Source organism: Pipistrellus hanaki, assembly GCF_964339955.1.
Source record: "Pipistrellus hanaki genome assembly, chromosome: 12".
Taxonomy (NCBI): domain Eukaryota; kingdom Metazoa; phylum Chordata; class Mammalia; order Chiroptera; family Vespertilionidae; genus Pipistrellus; species Pipistrellus hanaki.
The window spans coordinates 58,533,945-58,553,566 of record NC_140514.1 but is presented as its reverse complement, the minus strand read 5'-3'; the positions used below and the strand labels follow the sequence as shown (position 1 = coordinate 58,553,566).

General features: G+C 44.5%; 1 protein-coding gene across 1 annotated transcript in view; it reads left to right on the top strand.

Annotated features, from left to right (window-relative positions):
• Positions 1-2,245: 2,245 nt before the first annotated feature.
• RFX8 (regulatory factor X8) overlaps positions 2,246-19,622 on the top strand; it is a gene marked incomplete at both ends in the record, with an annotated part of 56,578 nt that continues 39,201 nt past the window's right edge. The window contains 2 exon segments of the mRNA XM_084900988.1: positions 2,246-2,253; positions 4,829-4,915. Coding sequence (XP_084757114.1) covers positions 2,246-2,253; positions 4,829-4,915 — 95 coding nt within the window.

The window sequence follows — 19,622 nt, the reverse complement described above, 5'->3', positions numbered from 1 at the left end:
GCACCGGGCCATTAGTTTGTTATCAAGAAAAAAAAATCTGCTCAAACTAGCTCCAGTAGAAGGTTTGTTGAAGCACATAGAGGAATCTCACAGAACTCAACTTCTGTAGGTGCACAGTGCTTAGCACGGCCAGGAGTATACTTGAGGTGCAGGGGGCAGAGAGGGTGATGGTGAAAGATTAAAGAAGACAGACAAGAGAATAAAGCTGGGGCTAGGTGAGATGCTGCTCTCCGGTGGAGAGACAGTGCCACAGCCTGCAAGCCGTCTTTCTTTTATAGCCAGAATCCACGAGGTAAAGCACATGTGTCAAACACAAGGCCCGAGGGCCAAATCCAGCCAGCCAGGCCTTGCAATGTGGCCCACACCGCGCTGTCATCACTGTACTCTGCTGTCAGTTTATGACATTGTCAGTTTATGACTGTTCAGTAAACCATTCGGCCCGCGATTTAGGCTGGATTTTAGATTTTGGCCCCTTCTCTGATTGAGTTCGACACCCCTAAGGTAAAGTAAGGGCATGGTCAAGATGTTTATAATGTTCTTGTGGGTTTCAAATCTACTCAATTACATGCACCTGGACTCTATAAAGCTTTGTTTTGGCAGCACTCACTGTACCTCCTGCAACTTATAACACTTAGCCTCCTGGGACCACAGGTTCAGACCATAAGGACTTTGCCCTCCAAGCTAGGACTTGCACATTGCTTTGCCACGAGAGGACTGTACCCTCTCGTTATTCTGAGGCTCGAGCCTGTCCAAACGCTGTAGCTGCTCTCCATGTGGAGGGACAGCCACGCCACGTGGGAGCTCAAGGAGATCAGGCATCTCCCCTCTCCAACTCTCCCCACCGGAGCTCCGTGGCCTCTCACCTAAGTTTCTCTTGTCTCTTCTGCTTCCTCTACTAGGTTCTAAAATGTGTTGCCACATTGAGGGTCTGGCCAGGGAGCTGAGGCAAGTGGAAGAAGTACAAGCTAGATTGCTTAGCTCACGTAGGTGTGGGTGTGAGGCACTGGGAAGAACCTAGGCTATGCACAGTGATGACATATGAGAATTATATTTGAAAAAGACAACCTGGACAGCTGTGTGCCATGAACTGGCTTGTTGGGGCTTTAATATTAGTGGTTTTAACCTAGGTAAAGACATTATTCTTTTCATAAAACATGCTTTACTTTATCTTTGAGCATCTATTGGGATATATCTACTTTTGTACTGCCACAGAGCATATAGACAGATGTTTGTGGCCTCTCTCTGCCAAGGAATTCCAACTACTAATCAGCAGAAAAGGGCCCACACTCATTCTTTAGCTGCTGTCAGAAATTGTTTCAAACACATATTTGGTTTGGGGATGCTTTAGTGAAAATCATTTCATGGTAGGAATGACATCATGAGATAATTTTCTCAGAACAGTGGGGAACATTGCTTTGCATCAGTTTGGGAATGTTTTTACCAAAGAAGGATATGAACCACACCAAAAGTTACTATTTAAAAACTGCTTTTGCCTGGCTGGTATAGCTCAGTGGTTGAGCATTGACCCAGGAATCAAGAGGTCACTGGTTAGATTCCTGGTCAGGGTGCACGCCCAGGTTGCAAGCTTGATCCCGGGGTGGGGGTGGGGGGGTAGAATGCAGGAGGCAGCCAATCAATGATGTTTCTCTCTCATCAATGTTTCTCTCTATCCCTCTCCTTTCCTCTTTCTATAAAAAAATCAATAAAACATTAAAAAACAAACAACCTGCTTTTAAAAGATGCCTCCACACTCATAAAAACCCTTAAAATGGTATTTACATAAACACAGTGATTGCTTTAGCGTGCCTTTGCCCATTCTCCTGAAACATTATTAAATGAAGCAGGGTGTGATTTATCAATTTACATACTGTCGTTATTTGGAAAGTGCCTTTAGAGGTTCTGTGACAGCGCTAATAAAGTGACATTTAATTCCTACTCTTTCTTTGCAGAAAAGGAGAAATCACATTTCATTTTTTGTTTGGTTTAGTTTTCCATCACTTCCAGAAAACCTTGCTTTTAATGGAACAAGAGTTCAAACTTGCGACTCTACAAGTAACAGTTTACAGGATCCTGAGATGAGAATTTCTTCCCATTCCCCACATTTTCAGTCCCTCTGCAGATCATACTGGTTGCTCTTTCATTTGGATTTATATGTTTTTGTGATTTTTTTCTAAGTATAACTTCCATTAAAATCAAGTATAAAAACTGAATTTAAGATCATGTATTTGAGGCATATTCAGTAACAATGCTCACGTGAGTAATTTTTAATGAAATGAAAATTGATTTTGTACTATTTTAATAAATGCTGCTTTAATGTATTTTAAAAATACTCTGTGTTACACCACACGTGGCAGCCTTTCGTGTGACCCGTGCGAAAGAGAAAAGGAAGCTTGTGGCGTGGGAAGCAATCTCCACAGGAAGGCCATGTCTTCGGAGGCTCCAAACCCAGGATCTCAGACCCAGAAATGGCAGAGATATGCTCTGCGGGGAGCCGGTGGGATGTTCCCACCCATTTCACCTGGAGCAGGAGCCAGACGCTCAGAGGTGAATGCAGACCCAGGAAAACCTTAACATGTGACAGCCATTTGGAATCTCTCCAATGAGTTTGAAAGTCTCCATAGCTATTGGTTAAGAGCCCAATGATTTCAGGGGCTCTTCAGACGAAAATTGAACATACACTTCCATTGTAATGTTATAAATTGTAAATCTGCCCTCTTTAATGCTCTGGTGAATGATAACTACATTCTCCATTCTCAGCTGAATGCATTACACTCATTAGCTTTATTTGAAAACTATCTCTGTATTGGGGGGGGGGGGATGTCCCTCAGCGTGGCCTGTACCCTCTGCAATCTGGGACATCACCCTTACAATTCGGGACCACTGGCTCCTAACTGCTCACCTGCCTGCCTGCCTGATTGCCCCCTAACCACTCCCCTGCCAGCCCAATCACCCCCAAATGGCCTCCCCTGCCAGCCTGATCTCCCACAACTGCTCTCCCCTGCTGTGACCCACCTCGTCTGTGCAAGGCAGCAGAGACACAAGGACCCACCTCCTCCATGCTGTGTGGAGCAGCAGGACCCCCAGGCCTCACCTCCACTGTGTGCATGGCCATCTTGTGGTGGCCATCTTGTGATAACATCGCATGCTAGGGCCACCTAGGCTTTTATCAGTATAGATATGTCTATTGTCTGAAGGCACCCGGTGCACACAAGGAAAGTGGGTAATGGTAAGGACTGAGTAAAATTAAGCACCCCCAACCAGAAATGGTTTTGTATGGGGATACAGCACATAGGTGCCCTTTCAGAAGGCGAAATATGGGACACTCACATGATGCACTATAATGCAGCTATTAAAATTCCTGTTTTCAGAGAATTCATAATGATGGAGGCAGATATTTATTGCTCAATGTGCAGGGAAGACAGTGGAAAGCAAGAACGCAGACATGCTAGTTGTGTGATGTGAACTACTTCACGTTACCCCATAGAATACAGGCCTGCGAGACTTTGGTAAAAGACTGGAAGGGACTGCATTTAAGTTTAAATGGTAGTTTCCTTCAAGTGTTATGTTTTCTTCTTTATACTTCTCATCTTTTTTCAAATTTTATTTACACACATTTTCTTTATCACCGGAAAAGAGGAAATATAATTTAAACAGCGTGAGAGGAGACAGCGGAAGTTTCATTTCTGTTTCTTTTAATCATCCTTGTCCTTTCAGCTCCTGCACTTGCTTTTTCCTGGTCTTGGCCCAGGGGCTGGGCAGGAGAGGAAGTGCCAGGGAGGGTTATCCATTTGGTTTTCTTTTAAATGTTGGAAACAAACATTGGGGGTGGTGGTGGAGGGGATCACAAAATAAGTTGACCAAAATAATATAAAACTAAACAAACTATAAATATCAACTCTTATCAGAGAGTTCCCATAATTCAAATGGGAACCCTAGTGCCTAGAATAACACAGGTAATTCTAGAACCAAGTATCAATGTCAGTTTTTCAGGAATTTTGTTCAGACACAAAAGTCACAATATATCTTTGTGTCTTAAACCTTAAATATTTGGATATGTAAATGTCCAATTGTTGAAATATTTATGCTCTGTGTCTGCCCAGGACAATTGTTGAAATATTTAAATAATTACACACACAGAATAACAGAACTGCATTCATTACTGTTTGAGCTAAATTAGTGGATTTGAATTATACTTAGGAAACTAGGTACCCACTCTCTATTTTTAACGCCACAAGAAATCACAGTGTTCCATGGTACATGTTGTTATGATTGTCACTCAGTTATTATTATTTTACAGTTTTTATTTATTAAGAAAAATCAGTAGAGACCAGGAAATCCGTGGGAAGAAATGGAAGCCATGCTAGGAAAGGCGTGGGAGACAGTGGAAGAGTTTGCCAAACAACACTTAGCCGTGGTCCATTTGGAAAAACTGTGTTGAGTTAGGGGCCTGGTGGTGCTGCTGTAGGCTCGGCTCCACAGAGCAGCCCGGGCCACAGAGAGCAGCTTCCTGGCGGGCCTGCTGAGAGCCAGAGCCCCGCCCCAGGGGGCGCCTTGGTGGGCTTCATGCGCTTTCCAGAGGTTAAGGCCCCGCAGCAGCAGGAGGCTTTCCCTGTTGCATCCCTAAGATCAGAGGACCCTAAACTGGAAAAGCAGAGAAGAACATTCACAAGCCCGCTTCACAGCTCATGGGCTTGAAATGGTATGAAATCGTCTACCTAGCAGAGCTCGACAGGCTGAGTGTCCATTAGCTTGCCCTCATACACTGAGTCAATGATAACGCATGTCAGTGGTTTGACATAATCTTTAAAGACAACCTTTATTTTTTTAGGTACAATTATGATGGAATCTGTATTAAGAAAAGTTCTTTCTCGTATGCTCAGTATTGCTACCTTCTGTATGAAAAAAGGTATCACAGGTTGGTTTCTATCCTTTAAGGATTTTGTTCATCAGTCACAGCTTTATTAATATTAGAACCATTCATATTTTCGTTGACTCTAAGTGGCTTTTTGGCTTATCTGCCATTTATCCTCTTCCAGGATGGAAAGACACACCAGCATGCCTTTGACATGGGCAGAGAATCAGTGTCTACTAATATAATGGGCCAGAGAAATTCACTTCCTTAGCTGTTTTTCATCTTACTCCTTATCTCAGTCACCGGATCCTGGCCTCTTGTGCCTCTTTTCTGGGTCTCCTTGTCTCTCTATCAGCCACTCAGTGCAGGCGTTTTACCCATGTCCAACCCATGACAACCAATGGCTTTTCTTCTGATTGGCCACCAGACATCTCATCCTGTTATCGCTCACCTATTGCTCGCCCCCATGGATGGCTCCTCTAAATGATTCTCCCCAGTCTCGGCCCTCCCGGCCCTGGGCTTTCTCTCTTACAGTCTGTTGGACACTTCTATTCAGATGGCACACCGGCGCCTCGTCCTCGGTGTGTAACAATCTAAACTTATCAGCTCTGTCCAAATAATCTCTGCCTCTTGCTTCCACATCTCAGTGCCTGGTACCGACAGGTAGATGGTACAGAGTGCTGCCCCCAAACTAGGCCAGCTCCCTTGGGTCACACAGTGCTGTCAACTCTACCTTTTCAGTTCTGACTGACTCATTTTGGTTACCGATATTTCCTTTAAATTCCTGTCACCTTACATCGATATTATTTCCATGGATCCCCTGTGGCCTTCCTCTCCTCAGCCTCACCTCTCTCTAAACATAACCAAAATGCACAGGTGCTGGCCTCACTGATCTTCTGCTATAAAGACCACAGCCCTCTATGCACACACCTGGTGCTAGTGCTGTTTCTTCCTGCTACGCTCCCAGCATGCTGCTGCCTATTTCTATCAATAGAAGCCATCAGTTTCAGCCCTAAAATCTCTCTCTGACTAGACCAAATGTGGTGCTGTCTGCTTCCATCATCCTATCCTTCCATGATGTCCTTCCTTCTTCCCTCTGTCTAACTGGACCCTCCTGAATCCTGTTCCTTCCCTCAGACATACCCCAGGGACTCCCTGCTCAGGGGAACCACCCCAGCAATACCAGCTCCAGGAAAGGTGCCCTCCTTCACCCTTTCACATGTCCACTGGTGACTGTAAGCATGGTCTCTTAATTCAGAAACCACCTCCTGAACCTGCATTTGCCATAAATAGACCACATGTGACCCAGCAGCCAGGGACATGCTTAGCTTTACTTGCAGCCCAGCATAATTATTAACCCTGCCAGACCTGAGGCCCCGAGCCTAACTGTCCCCTGTACCCGGGCTCCTGAGTACTAAAGAGAAAAAAATCAACATGATATAGAAAATGTTAGTTACATGCAAACAAGTGGTTAGAATAAGATGGAACTTGGAGACATTGTAGAAAATAGGTCTAAGCAAAGTACCGAAAATTAGGTCCAACGGTATAGTGGCAGATTCGGAAATTACCGAAAAATTGGTACAGCAGTCTGGTAGGGTTAAGAGTGCCCCCTTCACTCTCAAAGTGGCTCTAGTTTGGACAATAAATTATAACAAACTACATGTCACCTTTTGTAGAAGGTGCCTATGTGTGCACAGCTGCTGAGGTGGAGCCACCAACATAGGTAAGACATGGGCCCTTTTCTCTGGTCGCTTAATAGCAGAGATGGACACACATTGAACCTGATACTACAGGGCAACATGATGGATATAGAAGTATACAAAAGGCCCCATGGAACTCACAGAGCAGCCGTCCTGGGCAGGGGGTCATGAAGGGCCTACGTGAGTCATGCTTTGAGCTAAGCCATAAAGGGCAGTTTAGAATGTTGACAGGTGGGAGGGTGGATGGGAGAGAGGGCGGGAATGCAGAAGATGTCCAGGCAGAGGGAGGAGTGTGAGCAGGATGAAGGACTGAGGAGGCAGAGGTGTGGAGTATCTTTCCTTTTGAGGTGTGTCTCTTGAAGACAACATATATATGGGTCTTATTTTCTTATCCATTCAGCTACCCTATGTTTTTTATTTGGAGCATTTGAACCATTTAAGTTTAATTTAAAAAAATCCTCAACTGAGGATATTTTTCCATTGATTTTTAGAGAGAGTGAAAGAGATAGAGAAAGACAGAGAGAAACATCGATGTGAGAGAAACACATCAATTGGTTGCCTCCTGCATGAGCCCTGACCAAGGCTGGGTCTGGGGAGGAGCCTGCAACTAAGGTATATGCCCTTGACCAGGATTAAACCTCAGGACCCATCAGTCTGCAGACCAACGCTCCATCCACTGAGCCACTTATTTGTGTTAGAAAGCAGGAGCAAGGAAAAGTGTGTCTATACCATTTTGTTCCCTGTACCTAATTCAAACTACCTCAGAAACTTTTGAAATCAGATCATACATTTACTATAAATCAGTGTTACCAGGGAGTGAAATGCTTTATTATATGATGGTGTCCAATAAATTGAAATATGATGAATTAAACTATGATGGTGGTGACTTTTGTTTGTGACATGATGACATAGACCCACTTCTTTCTGCTCCTCTCTGCTATGCACAACTGTAAGCTCTGAAGATAATACAAAAGACAACCAATGGAAAACTATGAAAGGTTGTACAAGGAAACAGAGCTGTTGGGCGCAGGATGGCACAACCAACACTGGCACCCTGCAGCCACCCACCCGCCCAGACCCAGTGTCTCCCCTCCCTGACGCAGCAGGAGAAGGCATCGCAGGTGGTTTCATTCTTCCTTCAGCATGCTCAGCGAGGGAACTCCGTGGGGACTTGGTCAAAAATAAACAGCAGAACTCTTCTTCCTTGCTGGGTCTAAGAGACTCCTTTTCCCCAGAGATCCTGAGTGTCAGCTATCAGTCAAGTGAGACCCAGCTACAGTGAGTAACCTGGTCCAAGGAGCTTCGTTGTGTCCCCTCCCCAGCTAAAGGCAGCGGAGGGCACCAGCAGAGGGGCACCCGCAGAGGGACCCTCCCTGACAGAGTGGACAGTCCTCTAGTCCCCGAGGCAGCATCAGGAAAGAGCCCCAGATAAATCAGGCAGACCCAAATAATAGCTGCAGACCCATGACTAACATTTCCCAACGAGATGTGTAAGGGGGCACGGTTGGATCATAAGGGGAGAAAACATAGAGCCTGGAAGAATCCGTGTGCAGGTTCCCCATGCCCTCCACTTTCTCGAGGGCCACCCGGCACCACCAGACCTGGCAGCAGCAGGAGTGTGAGGTCTCTGCCCACGGAAGCCCCATTAGAGACTCCACTTTCAAAGTTTTTATTGGGAGCTGGACACATAAGCTCTAGCATGCGCCAAAACTGTAGATTTCCCCCAAGAAAGCAGGCTGTTCAGCACCAGCCACTGCACTGTTGGCACAAACACTCTAGGGGCAGTGACCCTCTCTTACTAGAGAATATTGTGGGAACTGAGTTCCCAGAGGCCAGCCAAGGCCAGTCTGCAAGCAGGCCTGTCTGCTCACAGCCCGTCTCAGCACTGCTCTGTCATCTCTTCTCTACATAGTTGCACAAACCCGGGAATACAGTAAGAAAACATTGAATTGCACTCTTTAAATGGGTGAATTGTGTGGTATGTGAATTGTCTCCCAATTATGTTAAAAAAAAAAATCACAACAAGGTGTTGTTTTTTGTTGTTTTTTTAGATATAGGTAAGCTTATTATAAAAGTTAGGTGAGCCGAAACCGGTTTGGCTCAGTGGTAGAGCATCGGTCTGCAGACTGAAAGGTCCCAGGTTCGATTCCGGTCAAGGGCATGTACCTTGGTTGTGGGCACATCCTCAGTAGGGGGTGTGCAAGAGGCAGCTGGTCGATGTTTCTCTCTCATCGACGTTTCTAGCTCTCTATCTCTCTCCTTTCCTCTCTGTAAAAAATCAATAAAAATATATTTTTAAAAAATTTAGGTGAAAGGCAAGGCCTTAAATAGCTCAAACAATCTTGACAAAGAGGAATTAAGTGGGAAGAAACTCTATCTGACAGGAAGTCTCACTGTGTAGCTGCAGTAATCGAGGCAGTGTGCTTTTGTGGAGGATAGACACATACATTGATGAAGCTGAGTAGAGAATCTAGGAATATACTCACTCTTCTTTCTCAAGATTGCTTTGGATATTTGGGGTCTTTTTGGTTCCATATAAATTATTGGATTATTTGTGCTAGTTTGGGAAATATGCCATTGGTATTTTGACAGGAATTGTGTTGAATCTATAGATTGCTTTGTGTAGTATGGACATCTTAATAATATTAATTCATTCTATCCATGAGCATGATATATGGTTCTACTTATTTGTATCTTCTTGTTTCTTTCTTTCTTTTCTTTTCTTCTTTTTTTTTTTTTTTAGCATCTTATAATTTTCTGAGCACAGGTCTTTTTCATCCTTGGTTAAACTTATTCTTAAATGTTTTAATGCAATCGTAAAGATTGTTTTTTAGTTTCCCTTTCTGATGGTTCATTATTGGTGCATAAAAATGCAAATTATTTTGGGATATTTATTTTGTATCCTGCTACTTTTTTGAAATTATTTATTGGTTCTAGTTATTTTTTGGTGGAATCCATAGGGTTCTCTATATACAGTAGTATCATGCCATCTGCAAAATAATGATAATTTTACTTCCTCCTTTTCAACATGGATGCCTTTTATTTCTTCTTCTTGTCTGATCACTGTGGCTAGGACTTCCAGTGCTATGTTGAATGAGAGTGGTGAAAGTGGACATCCCTATCTTGATCCTGATCTTAAGGGAAATGTTTTTACTTTTTCCCCATTGAGTATGATGTTAGCTTGGGTTTATCATATATGGCCTTCATTATGTTCCCTCTGAAAGTTTTTATCATAAATGAATGTTGGATTTTGTCAAAAGATTTTTCTGCATCCATTGATACAATCATATTATTTTTATTCTTCATTTTACTTATGCAGCGTACCACATTAATTGATTTCCAAGTATTGTACCAACCAGGAATAAATCCCACTATAATCATGGTATGATATATTTTTAATGTATTGCTCAATTCAGTTTGCTAATATTTTTGTTGTTATTGTTAATCCTCACCTGAGGATATTTTTTCCCCATTGATTTTTAGAGAGAGTGGAAGTGAAGGGGACACTGGCATACAGAGAGAAACATCTATGTGAAAGAGACACAGTGATTGGTTGCTTCTCTGACCAGAGACAGGGATCTAGCCTGCAATCAAGGTATGTGCCCTTAACCAGAATCAAACCTGTGATCAGTCTGCAGGCCAACCCTCTAACCACTGAATCAAAACAGCTAGGACCAGTTTGCTAATATTTTGTTGATGATTTCTGCATCTATATTCATGGGGGATATATAATTGGCCTATATATTTTTCTTTCTAGTGTCTTTATCTGGTTTTGAAATCAGGAGAATGTTGGCCTCATAAAATGAACTTGAAAATATTCCCTCCTCTTGAATTTCTTGGCATAGTTTGAGAAGGATAGTTGTTATTTCTCCTTTGAATGTTTGGTAAAATTCATCTGTGAAGCCATTTAGTCCAGGACTTTTGTTTGTTGGAAGTTTTTAAATTACTGCTTCAATTTTATTAGTTGTAATTTGTCTGCTTAGATTTTCTGTTTTTTCTTGATTCAGTTTTGGAAGGTTTTTTTTTTCTAGGAATTTATAAATTTATTCCATAGTGTACCATTTGTTGGCATACAGATGTTCATAATATTTTCTTGTAGTCCATTGTATTTCTGCAGTGCCAGCTGTTACTTCCCTCTTGTAACTGAGTTCTGGTTGCTATTGGCCGATTCGTGTACGGGTCCAACCCTCAGGCTGGCTGACTGTGAAGCTCAGCCTGACCGCAGTGTATCAGCTGCTGTGCAGGTGCTGAGCCAAAGTGGAGTTCGCCTCCTCAGCGTCTGGAACCTGCTAACATCTCCCTCTGTATGGGCCACTGCGGAGCTCATTGGATCTTACTCTGATGTCTGAAGCTCTCCACTGGGAGCGTCTGTTGCGGGGCTTCGTGAGAGACTCTGGTGCAAGTCAATGTCAAATGCTGCCTGTGACCACCCTGGGGAACCGCAGTTTGTGCCTGCCTCTGCTGGCCTGGGTGTGCCTGGGTCGGACCTAACTGTGCAGCAAGGCTGGCTCCCACCAGCACAGCTCAGGGGCAGGTCAGCACAGGCCAAGGCTCCCTGGTCAGCTGTCACTTGCTGGCTGATGTCTGTCTAAGTCACTGGAAGAGCCTCTGGCTGTACTGGAGTGGTAAGAGGCACGTTCCAGTGAGTCACCAGGTGGGGTGGGTGGTGCTTACTTGACTAATACAGGTTCAAACTCGGTGACAGTGCTGGGTCTGAGGCCACTCAGCAAAAGTTCCAGGATACACCAAGCCTAGCTGCCACCCACCAGGTATCTGCAGACCCTTGTGGTGGTGGTGGCGGAAGAGATAGGAGTCTGTTAGAGACCTAGCAAGCACACAAGAACTCGTTTGTAGTCACTCGCTTGAGCTCTGGTGGAGGGAGAATGGAGCTGACCAAAGTCGTGTGAAAAGAGCCTGGGGTTTGTGGCTCCTGAGGGAGAGGTGAAGGGACAATCCCTAGGACCCCTGTGCTGAATCTCTCTCCCACCCTGCAGATGCCATCTTTCTTGTATGGGGCACAGCCTGGGCGACTGCCACAGCCCCACCCAATGGACTCCCTGCTCCCCACTTGGGCACTCTTGCCTCATGAAGGAGGCAGCTGTCTGGGCTGGGGTGCAGAGATCTGGGAAGACTCAGGGGTGCCTCTCTCCTACAGCCCCCAGAGTGCCCCTCCTCTGCCCATTAGTGTAGAATTTCTGTGCTTAGGTCTCCAGCACCATCTGCACCACCACCCTATCTCATGCCAACAGCAGCAGCAGGAGGACATGGTCCTGAGCCAGGCACCGAGGTACTAACGATCTCCTTAACTGGACACCTGCACAGGGGGCCATGGAGATGACGGGGCGTCCTGCTGTTGACCGCTTCCCTTCCACTGGGATGGGGTGGGGCTGGTGGTGAGTCTCACTAAAAAGTGCTGAGGCCATGCCTGCCTAAACCAAGGAGAAACCAAGGCTTGATTTTTAAAACAAATGTAAAGCTTTAGGTGTAAAAAAAAAAAAAAAAAATAGAAAATAGAAAAGAACTCTATGCAGTGTGCGCCAAATAAAAAGGGCTCCTTTACGAAATCTAGAACATTCTGCCTCCCCGCTCCGCTCCCCAGGTAGCATGGCTTCACGGGAACAGACCTCCCCGGATTCCAGTCTTGTTTAGCTGGCAGCCAGATGGAGGTTTGGACCCCGGTATAACTGCTGACCTAGAAACTCACTGAGGAATTGAGGCCAAAGTAGAGAGTGCTTTATTATTGTCTGGGGAGAAGGGGGAATGGAGTGTGTGTGTGTGTGTGTGTGTGTGTGTGTGTGACATCTAAAGTAGTTCTGCTCACTTTTTCTACCTTTTTATTCTCTACCTTTTAGGCAAAATCCCTGATTAATATGTTTCAAAGAAAACTAGTTTGTCATTTTCCATGTAGATGAATTCCCGGTCTTTCTAACATAAATTTTGATCAATTGTACAGTCTCATGTTTCTCTCGGGATACAAGGAAAGTAACCCTTGCCTTCATTCCTACCCCCCTCAACACACACACACACACACACACACACACACACACACACACACACACACACGGCTTTATCAACTTAGCATAGTAAAGGCTTTTAAAAGCTTCTAAAATTGTGCCTTGAACATTCCGTGCTTTGTTCTTCTACTTCTTTGCTCTTTTGCCAGCTCATGAGCTCAGGGGGCTTCCCGAGCCCCTGGGGGAGTCCAGCTGGCTGGTTGTGCCAACAGAAAGGCAAAGGGTTCACCTGCCGGCCGCCAGACTGGGGGGTGGGGGGGGGGGAGAGAAGAGGAAGGCCACGGGAGTGTCAGCCTGGCTGAGTGGCCACCCAGGCCTCCTGATGTCAGGAGAGCACCAGCGGTTCCTTCAGAGGCGCTTTCCCTCCCCAGGGTGAGTGGCCCCAAAGAGTTCCTGGCCAGGGAGCCAGGAAAGAGCTGCTTTTTCTTCTGTTTGTGCAGCCTCGGCATCTGCTCCTTCTTGGGTCTTGGACCCCTGCAAAGGCCCAGATGAACCCGGGGGGCCTAACTCTCAGGTATTAGTCAGATGTCCAAGTTGCAACCCACTTTTTGGCGGTCCACCCTATGGTTTTCAAGGCTTGTTAGAACTTGTTTAGGTTAAAAAATATGCATTACTTGGTTGTTTTCTAGCAGCTCAAAAAGCACATGTGTGGAGCATTACCCCCTGGACTGCTCCCTCGCTTGGGAAAGGTTTAGAGTTCCAAAGCTCCCTAACAGGGGACCTTTGCATTTGTTTAAGGTCTCTGCCCGTTGCTGGCCAGAGACGCCCACTGCTGTTTGCGGTCTGCAGTGAGCCCTGCCTCCCAGCTGCTGAGTTTTGCCTCAGGAAGGTGAATGTGAATGAGTTTGAATTTCATCATTGCCAAAGGTGTCCCTGTAGCTGTCATTTTGCAGTTAAGTTGTTCATAAAATTGAAAGGGTTAGGATAGAATTAAACAGTATTAAAGCACCCGCCACAATGCAGAAAATGACTAATCCTCAATTCCTAGCAAGCCAGATTTAAAAATAAGGTTGTTTTTTTCTATTCTAAGATTCAAAACTGTCTTCCTTTGCCCTTCTTTTATTTATTACCTTTTATCACATGCGTGTATTTCACAGGACAAATTAGAGTAGTTACTAGTGATCCAGCCGTGGAGTCAGGACTGGGTTTCTTGATCCACAGATTCTGTTGTTCTTTCCTTATAATGAAACAAGTGGTCTGGTTCACGGATTCGTGCAAATTGAAAGGAAATTAATTAGAATAAATATTTTAATATTGCTACTTCCCCTTTTTCTATTAGAAGTGTCAGAGGTGAAAGGAAATTAGTAAAATGTATATGAAAATAATATATAAATTTATTAATAAACAATAACAACATGATAGAACAACAACAAAGACATGATATAAAAACATGGTATAAAAACAACATTGATAAAGACAATGACTGATAAATTGATTAACCTTATTCTAATATCTCCTTGTATACCACAATGACAGACCGAAACACACACGTGCAATTGGTACCCTCAAGAGCTTTACATGTATTGTGCATGGGCAAGTCAACATTTATTTTTAAACTACCAGTGCATGTCGGATGTACTGCTGGTCACTTAGTCTTTTATGTATATATATAGTTAGACTAGTGGCCCAGTGCACAAAACTTGTGCATGGAGGGTGGCTTCTCTCAGGCCAGCCTGCTCCCCCTCCAATCGGGGATCCCTTGGGGGATGTCCGACTGTCCAATCGGGCCTTAACCAGCAGTGGGATATCTCTCTTGCAATCTGGGACCGCTGGCTCTTAACCTCTCACCTGCTTGCCTGCCTGGATAGCTCCTAACCTCTCTGCCTGCCTGCCTGATCACCCCTAACTGCCTCTGCCTGCCTGCCTGCCTAATTGCCCCTAACTGCCTTCCCCTGCCAGCCTGATCTTGCCCCTAACTGTCCTTTCCTGATGACCTGGTTGCCCCCAACTGCCCTCCCCTGTTGGCCAATTTGGTTCTGATTGGTTAGTTTCTATGCCAGTCAGCATAAAAAACTCCGCCTCCTAGGCAGCTATTTTCTCTTCCAGTTCACTCAGATTTGGTTCTGATTGGTTGGTTTTTATGCCAGTCAGCATCTCTGGGCCTATCTCTGGACCTGATCAGAGAGGCAGGGCTGATCCGCAACCCCTGTGGAGGCCTGGAGAGAAACAGGTGTGGCTGCTGGTGAAGTCTGGAGAGAAAGAGAGAGGCAACAGCTGATCAACAGCTGCCATGGAGGCTGCAGATCAGACCCTGCCTCTCTCTTCGGGCCTCTCTCTGGGCCTGATCCACAGACCCCTTAGCAGTCAGTGCTGGGTCACTGCTCCAACATTGGTGACAGTCAGTGCTGGGTCTCCATGGCAACCCACCACTGACTGCAAGACTGACTTCCAGTGTTAGGTCAAACCTTTGGTCATTTGTTATGGACCCGTGAATTTTATATATTAGGATGGGTGTCCCAGAGTGCAAGAGGGCACCCTGCAAAATTGGTGCTGTACAGGGTGTGGAATGCAAAAACAAGTGAGCAGTAAACCAGATTCAGGGCCGACAGTGCCCCAGCAACAACATAACCCACAGCTGAAGGTGGAATCGTGCGGCCCCTCGAGGAATCAGCCTCCTGCCTCTCTGGTCTGGGGTGTTTCACTTGAGAACTGCTGCTGTCAAGTCACCACAGCTTGGCAGCTCCTGTGTTGAGTGTCTGCCCCCTGGTGGTCAGTGTGTGTCATATGTACCAGATGACTGGACGGTTGGATGGTCACTTAGCTTTTTATATATATACTAGAGGCCCAATTCACGAAATTCGTGCAAGAGTAGGCCTTCCTTCCCCCAGCTTCCCTCTGGCACCTAAGACCCAGGCTTCCCTCCAGCCACTGGCAGGCACCTGGGACCCGGGCTTCCCTCTGGCCACTGGCAGGTACCCAAACCCAAGCTTCCCTCAGGCCCCGGCTTCATCCGGAAGGATGTCTGATCTAATTAGCATATTACCCTTTTATTATTATAGATAGATGGGGTTAATTACTACCTACGTACTTAATGGGTTATTGTGAGAACTAAGGTAATGCAAGTAAAACACTCAGCAATGAGTTAGTGCTCAATATATTTTAGTGATTAGTACTAGTAAAATCAAGATGATATTAAACACAGTGTTTTGCAATACATATGTATATTTACTATTTTAACTTCAGTTATAAAAATATTCATTAAATTAAGGAAATCTTCTTCTATTCAAAACCAAAATAATTAGTGTGATTTGACTAAATGTTAAAATGAGATTCTTTAATGATTAGAAGATGAAGCACCTTTGTCCTGCAGTCTGACACTTTAAACAAGCCTAGTCTATGAACTAGATTTTATTACATTTTTATCCTCTTACCTTTATAATTGCTTCAAGTTGTTTCACTGTTGTTAGAGTGCTTTCAGAGGGCAAATTGCAATGCCAAAATGATGTAAATGAAAGTCTGGATTAATGACAAATGATGTCAAAACCTGAGAATGTGAATGCAAATTGTAGTTAGACTAAAACAAAGTTAAATGCCAAAAAGCATATCAACCTAACACTACATTTAGAGGATTTTATGGGGCCTGGCTGGCGTGGCTCAGTGGTTGAGCGTCAAACTATGAACCAGAAGGTCAGGGTTGGATTCCCGGGTTGCAGGCTTGATCCCTAGCATAGGTGTGCAGGAGGCAGCCAATCAATTATTCTCTCTCATCATTGATGTTTCTAGCTCTTCCTCTCCATTCCTCCCTGAAATCAATTAAAAAATAAAATAAAAAATATTTTATTGGATGAAAAGATAATTTGTGTGCCATAAAATCATTTCTTAATTCTCTTTACACTGGACCTTTTTAGCCCAATTGATCATAACACTAATTAAAGTGAGATGTGGCTGTCAGGTTGTCAGCACTGTGCTGAGTGAAGGACCATTTGCAAGACTCCAGTAGGAAGGTCTCTGCACCCGCCTGTGCAAAGCCCAGAAAGCATCTTCCAACGGTCGTGTAAGCCCTGCAGGGCACTGGAGGCCACCTGTTCCCAGGGGACAGGCTCTGAACGTTAGAAAGGGTCTCAGGAGTCCTTAAATCCCACTCCCTCTCTTTAGAGGGATGGAAAACTGGGGTCCTCAAAGCCCAGGCAATGCGTGTAAGGCCACATAGCAAGGTAGTGGCATAGCTGGACAAGGAAGCCTGCTCTGTTCTGGGCCTTCCTTCTCCCCTGGGGCTACTCTGCCTCTGCCCTCTCCCCCTTCATTCCCCTGGCCCTTTCTGGAACTTCTGAGCTCTTTCCCTTCCTCCCAGTGATTGAATCTTAACAGCCTGTGCCTGCCTGGCTGGGGCTCTGTGCAGATGCTGAGGGGCAGCTCACAAGGAACCCAAGGAACCTTCCGCACGGATTCACCTCAGATCGCTCCCCCCTGCCCTGGGCCCCTTCTCTGTCATTACGATTTGGCACCTTAAAGCGTCTCAGGCCCCGGAGGACCATGGAGGAAGATTTCTCTTTGGACTGGAAGTCCTTTGTTCACAGCAAGGCCAACTCTGGATGTTTGCTGTGGTTTTATTAAAGGCATATTTTAGTAATGACTGTTTTTGATCGTAACTGAATAAATGTTCCATAGGACTGAATCAGAACCACATACGGAAATGACACAGAGGCAGTGACCCCAGAACATGAGGCCATCCTGGCTGGTACCCTGAGAGCTGAAACCGTCACCTCCAATACTGCTTTGGCCTCCTCACCCTCGTTGACCCTCCTCTTGGGGGGCAGTCCCCAGCTTGCAGAAGGGGGCACACTGTCTGCATGGTCTCACTTCCTCGCCCAGCCATGCCTTGCCTGCAAGATTGAAGCTCCGCCATCGCCTGAAGTGTTCATTCGACCTCGTTGGTCAGAACCTCTAAGAGTAATGCCTTTAACTTGACCCTTCACCATCACCCTCTTACCGGAGGCTGGTCTCCAGCACTGAGTCACTGATTCTCTGCTCAACTGCTTTGTTGCCATTCTCTAGTATTGCCTCTCATCACCTTTTAACCAGGCATATCTTCGTGGATCTTTGCTTGCATATGTTCTGTAAGACCAGATAATTTTTAAAATAAATAAATAGGCTATCACCAAACCTATATGTTGACCATGTGATAATCCATTCATTTTTAATTAGGGCATTCCAGATGTCTTGGCCTGGGCAAGTAGTGATGGGGACCATTTTACAGGTCTCAATTCTCCATGGGGTTGATAAATATTCTTTTTCCCATTATAGTTGTTTCAATGCATAAAATCCCTATGTAGCATTGAAATGATTATTGAAACTACAAAAATGATATAGCTCCCCAGTGACTATATTAGGATTGTGCCCCCTTGTCTGCCACACATAGGCCTAATTGCCCTCTCCGTTCTCCTTATAACAGTAAAAGGTTGACACCATTCTCCTTTCGGTGGCTATTGAATTATACTCATTCTGCATTGAACACATGACAGAAATGTGTGAGTTTCATTTAAAACCCCAAAATATGTGATAGCATCACCCATGCGATTGGCCTCCAAAGCTACCAGGGTCAGGGTTGGGAGGGAGAAGGAAGTGATAGGTGAAGTCTTTCCATGTCATTTATTTTATCAAAAACTAGACCTTCTAGCTTTCAGATTCCTGTTTCTGGGTACAAAGGTATGTCTCATGAAGATTATTGTCATTAGGGAAAGAGTTTAATAAGTGCTGTCCAAAGATGGTGTTGTGTAATGTGCCAACCAAAGTACACTAATTAATCACAAGTGAAGCTCTCTTGAGCTTATCCAGCTGCTAGTTTACAGGGATGTAAACTGTCAAACTAACAAGAAAATGGGATGGCCCTTTAACATATATATGCTACCCAAAAACCTATATTTTATTTGTCAAAACCTACCCCCAATCTCTTTGAATTATTTGTGTAACATCTTTCCTCCTCTTAGGCTATAACTTTTGAGAGAAAAGACCTTATCTGCCACAGCTATATCCAGTAGGGCCTAGAACAATGCCCACAATAGAGTGAACATGCAATAACCATTTGATGAATGAATAAGAAATGGACAGTTGGATGGACAATTAGATGGATGGATGGGTGTATGGATGTAATTGAATATATTCATTTTACAAAGAAAACATATTAGGAATAGCATGTTGACAGTGGAATGATAGAAAAATTGCCCTACCTCCAATTTAGTTGAAGAAAATCTCAAGTGATTTTTAAAATGTCTCTTAAAGGTTGATGACTACCCATTATTCGGTGAACTTTCATTTCTGATGTTATCTTTTGTCTTATTTCATTCCAGATTTTATTAATTGTTTTATTGTTGTTGTTCTTATTGATATAATGTCCTGTGCAGCAATGGGCTGTTTATAATTTTTTTCTGGAGAAAATTCACCATTGTCCATACTTACCCAAGAAGATACCACTGAAAGAATGACAAGTAGAATTCTAAAAACCTTTTAATTCTTAATCTTTGTCTCTCCACGCATCATCTTATGAATAGATATATGGTTGATTCAAGCTATATGGGTTTCAACTGTGTGGATTCATTTATATGTAGATTTTTCAGTTGAGTGACTTTTTAGTGGATTTGATTCCAGAACTTGAACCTATCTGCCCTCTTTTAAATAGAGTGTTACATGGAAACATTGACCAGATGGATGTCACGTATTCAGCCCAGTGTTCCATGAGTTGAGTTGGAGAATTATGTAACATAAACCTTTAGGAGCGAGTTCCTGGGGCTTTAGAGAAACTGGGAGGGTATGTAGCAACTTTCTATGTGAGATAACAGCTGTTTCCTTTCACCTCCTCTCACTCCCACCCCCCTCCCAGGCCATCTCTACCTTGAAGACATTGCTTCCAAAAGTAGTAGTAGTCCGGTGGCTTCCTCTTTGTGTGTTTCAGTAGAGTCAGAACAATCAAGTGGGAGGAAATGTGTTGGAGTGGACAGAGATGCCAAAGCTGTGAAGATAGTGAGGAAACTATCTTCTGGCATCTGAAGAATGAACACTCCCTGTGAAAAATTTGGGTTCCTGTGCTCCCAGTTTCTCAAATGCCCACTATTAAAGGGA